This window comes from Austrofundulus limnaeus, unplaced genomic scaffold (assembly GCF_001266775.1).
Source record: "Austrofundulus limnaeus strain Quisiro unplaced genomic scaffold, Austrofundulus_limnaeus-1.0 Scaffold505, whole genome shotgun sequence".
Lineage (NCBI taxonomy): Eukaryota > Metazoa > Chordata > Actinopteri > Cyprinodontiformes > Rivulidae > Austrofundulus > Austrofundulus limnaeus.
In genome coordinates, this window is record NW_013952907.1 from 233,344 (window position 1) to 238,197 (window position 4,854).

General features: G+C 41.2%; 1 protein-coding gene across 1 annotated transcript in view; it reads left to right on the forward strand.

Moving 5' to 3' along the window:
• aass (aminoadipate-semialdehyde synthase) overlaps positions 1 to 2,409 on the forward strand; it is a gene marked incomplete in the record, with an annotated part of 30,124 nt that extends 27,715 nt beyond the window's left edge. The window contains 3 exon segments of the mRNA XM_014025872.1: positions 612 to 700; positions 770 to 946; positions 1,174 to 2,409. Coding sequence (XP_013881326.1) covers positions 612 to 700; positions 770 to 946; positions 1,174 to 1,292 — 385 coding nt within the window.
• Between the last annotated feature and the right edge of the window lie 2,445 nt (positions 2,410 to 4,854).

Consider the following 4,854-nt stretch of genomic DNA (forward strand, 5'->3'; position numbering starts at 1 on the left):
AAGTAAAATTATCCCAGCTACAATGACAGACAACAAATTTTATAACATTACAACTAAAACCGTTTTTGACACTGCCACCGCAGTTTGTCCTTCATGAGCCTCCGTAGACAAGATGGCAGTGCAAGATGGCGGCTGCCTGTAGTGGCGACCCGCGACCATGGAGATATAAACAGCTTTTTATAAGGTAAAAATAATAAAACAAGGTCTTTGTCTGCAATGATTAGACATGTTTTTTTTATTATTGTCATTAGTGATTATCTCAATTTCGGCTAAAAGAATTGACAAAATCCTACCCACTGTGCCTTTAACTAGTGACTAAATAGCTGTTGGTTAGTTAACTCACAGGAACATCACAAGCTGGAGGATGTATTGGCAAATTTGTCTATTCAAGCTATAAAAAACTAATACTAGAACTAATAAAAACTAAACTAAGCATTAAAAATGCAATAATAACTAATACAAACTAGCAAATCCACTGTAAAAACTAATTAAAACTAACTGAACTAAAAGAAAAAATGTCACAACGAAATAAAGCTAAACTAAAATGAAAAATCCAAAACTATTATAACCTTGCCTGCAACTGAGGGGAAACATTTTTAACCTGCTCTCAGGTTTGGGATGCTGAGTGATGAAGAGGTGCCTCAGGCAGACAGCATCCTGAAGGCACTGGCAAAGCACCTGGAAGTCAAACTTTCCTTTGGTGAGTTCTCTGCCCTGAGCCACAACGCTTCTAAGGAAACACAAACTCATCTCCCTTCCCTGTGCTCAGAAAAGGCTGAACGAGACATGATCATCTTGAGGAACGATGTGGGGATTCGACATCCCACGGGTGAGCTGGAGACCAAACACATCAGCCTGGTGGTCTACGGGGACCCCAACGGTTTCTCTGCCATGGCCAAGACTGTAGGGTACCCAGTAGCCATTGCTGCCCGCATGATCCTTGATGGTGAGCGAGTGTGTATGTGTGTGGGTCAAAGGTCAAACAGACACAGAGCTGTGCTCGTCTTCAGGACCAGAACAGTTTTTCAGACAATAAAACTTAATTTCCCAAACAGTAAACTTACAAATGCTTTAATGTCTGAAATAAGTCTGAAGAAAAGTCAGATGAGGTCTGGAGAAGTGGGAAGTGTAAAATGTTCAGGAAGTCTGTTTTTAATCTTGTTTTCTCTGTAGGTGAAATTCAAACAAAGGGTCTGGTGGTCCCAATGACCAAAGACATCTATAAACCAGCACTGGCCCGTTTGAAGGACGAAGGACTGAACATCAGGACTAAGAGCACTCTGCAGGACTGAGACCAGAGAAGTCCCTGACATCCATAAAAACTGCCTGTAAAATTGTTGCTTTTTCACAGTTTTTATTGAAACGTTTTCAGTCTTCTGTAAACCTGGTTTTCATCGTTTGTTTGATTTTCCTGCCAGGTTTTCCTGAACCATCTTCTTATATCTGCCTCTAAATGTGAATGTTTGAGTCATGGTCAAAAAGAAATGTAAATCCACTAAAGTTGGTTTTATTGTTACAAAATGTGAATTCATGGGGTTTGTAGTTGGCGTTAGGTCAGACGTGGCAGCTGTGGATGTTGACTGATCCAGTATTACACCTGTTAGTCTTTTTCTCCTCAGTAAACAGAAACGTTTCTTTAAAAGATGCTTCAGGCTCGCTGGTAAAATGCTGTTTTACTCTGTAGAAAACTGTAAACGTTGTGTCCTACTGTAGTAACCAGGAGTTTTTTTTTCCTACACTTTCTGGTAGTTTGATGTGTGACAGACACCATATTGGTGTTAGGAGTTGTGAATAAACCAGCAGTGATCAGTGATGATCCTCACTGATCAGAGGACCTTTCTGTTCAGTTGAAACCAAACGTGACTCTGATGGAGCCTTTATTTATACATCTGTTACATGTTGCTGTGGATTTAACAGTTTGGAAAAAGAAAATGTAAATTGATGAAATGTTATAACACTAATGATGGCTGATCTTCTAGTGTGTCTGATGAAACTCAAATTGCTCAAATAAAGAGCTTCCTGTCAGCTCCTGACTGGATCGTTCTGTTTGACTCTGCAGGGCTTTTATGCGTTCATCATAAAATAACTTAAAGCAGATGTTGAGCTCTACCGCTCAAGGACAATTATTTCTCTCTGAATCTGAAGGGGGTGAAGCTTCTGCTGTTCTTACATTTATCTCCATGTTTTTATAGACTTAATGGATTTAATTAAAACCACCGGAGGACTCGTCTCTTTAGACCCGTATTTCACTCTATATGATGGGCTTTTCTCTGGTTGTTTAACTTGTTTTCTTGTGTTTGACCTTGATTACTTTTATCTTGTCTTTTATGTAATTTTGATGCGAAGCAGCTTGTGGTTTTTATCTGTCTTTTATTCATCTATGTAAATAAAAATCCTTGTTTAGACTCAGAACTGCTGGCAGAACCAAAAGCTTTGAATTTTCCCTGAAAGGACTGAGAAAGGGTTCAGTTCACAGCTAGTTAATCAGAAGAGTAAAGTTTTATGTTTTAAGATAAAATCCTGTTTTGTTTTGTTTTTGTTTTTGTTTTTTGTTTAAGTTATGTACATTCTGCCTGAAAGCAAGTCTTATTTAAAAATCCTCAATTATAAAAATAAATACCCAGATTCCTGGCTGTAAAGCCCTGAACAAGCAAAATGTTTGACACTCGATTGGCTGAACATGAAGTATTTCACCAAGACCAGCAGGTTGTAACAAACCACCAGAGAGAAAAAGGATAATCTGTGTTTTGAGTTCTGCTCAGTTTGGAGGCAGCCATGCGAACTGGGCCACCGAGCAGAGATAATTGGACCTGGAATTAAAAGTCAAAAATGCAAATGAGGTTGTGGATATGGCAGCAGGTCAAGATGATGTCTGGACACTTGACCTATTTTCTGACGTGAAAAGATGCATTTCTTGCAGAGTCTTAGTCTGGATTAAGAAATGAGAAATGAATTGGAATAACCAGTTCAGACCAGGGATTAGAATATGACTCCATACAGGAACAAAAAGGATAATCCACAGGTCGGACAGGACTCAATCTGGAACCCTGAGGTGGTATTAGCAGTGACTATATTTTCTGTTCTTTATGTATCAACCTCCTTGTTGTCTGAAGCGTGCTTCTTCCATTTACACTTTTATTGGTTTTGTTTAGGACCTCTGACCTGTAGGCTCCAGTAGAGTCCTGTAGGCTTCTATAGGGACCTGTAGAGTCCTGTAGGCTTCTGTAGGGACCTGTAGGCTTCTGTAGGGACCTGTAGAGTCCTGTAGGCTTCTGTAGGGACCTGTAGAGTCCTGTAGGCTTCTGTAGGGACCTGTAGAGTCCTGTAGGCTTCTGTAGGGACCTGTAGAGTCCTGTAGGGACCTGTAGGCTTCTGTAGGGACCTGTAGAGTCCTGTAGGCTTCTGTAGGGACCTGTAGGCTTCTGTAGGGACCTGTAGACTCCAGTAGAGACCTGAAGGCTTCAGTAGGGACCTGTAGAATCCTGTAGGCTTCTGTAGGGACCTGTAGGCTCCAGTAGAGACCTGTAGGCTTCTGTAGGGACCTGTAGGCTCCAGTAGAATCCTGTAGGGACCTGTAGGTTCCAGTAGAGACCTGTAGGCTTCTGTAGGGACCTGTAGGCTCCAGTAGAGACCTGTAGGTTTCTGTAGGGACCTGTAGGCTCCAGTAGAGACCTGTAGGTTTCTGTAGGGACCTGTAGGCTCCAGTAGAGACCTGTAGCCTTCTGCAGAGACCTGTAGGCTCCTGTAGAGTCTTGTAGGATTCTGTAGGCTCCTGTAGAGTTCTGCAGAGTCCTAAAGGGACCTGTAGAGTCATGTAGAGATCTATACAGTAGGCTCCTGTCGAATCCTGCGGGCTTCTGTAGGGACCTGTAGAGTCCTGTAGGGATCTGCAGGGACCTGGTACTGACCTGGGCTGCTGAGGTACATTTTGCTGCTGTATGTTTGAGTTATTTTCTCTGCTAACAGTTTGGTTTCATATTATTGACAAGAGGGTGAGAAGAAAAGTCTTCATCCAGGATATATACAGTGTTTTATCACTGAGAGCCTGATGCAAGATCTCACAGAGTCTCAGGACCGTTCGGCTGTTTGTGGTGGACAATCTAGTCTGAGCAAAAAATAAAAAAAATAAAAATACAAAAAAATATCCAGAAACATACAGTAAAACCATTAATAAACCGTCCTTATAAAATATTTACAAATTACCACCTAAAGTTTGTGCTTTGAGGGAGGAGAATGAGTAAACCCTGATTACTGGGATTAATATCCTCAGAGATCCAGTTTTAATTACAGACATTATTAGAAAATTCATGTGAAATCCACCAGATTATCATTATCAAAGATAAAAAAAGATCACAAACCAGTTTGTTATAATCGTCTTTAGTATTCATGGTAGTTTTTGTTTTGTTTTGTCTTGTTTATTTATTTATTTATATTTTTGGTGGGGGTGGGGCTGCTACGTTAGATACAGTATCATTAAAAACATATATATTCTCTCCCACCCCCCTGTTCTGCTGGGCGGGGTGGGCAGCTCTTCATCATAAACTCAGGTCCTTTACCAGAGGCCAGAGAGCTTGAGGGTTGTTCACAGTATTTTAGCTGTTTCTAGGGCTGAGCTTTTCTGGACTGAGATGTCAGATGTTTCTCCAGCTATCTGCTGGACCCACTTATCCACCATGGGGGTCACTGCCCCAGGGGGCTCCGGTAACCACGGGCACTGCGGTTGCATTCACCTGTCAGGTTGGTTCTAGCTCTTCCCTGAGCCCTTGGTGTTCCTCCAATTTCTTGTGTTCATTTTTACTGGTGGTCATATGTATGTGTGTATGTATGTATGTATGTATGTATGTATGTATGTAT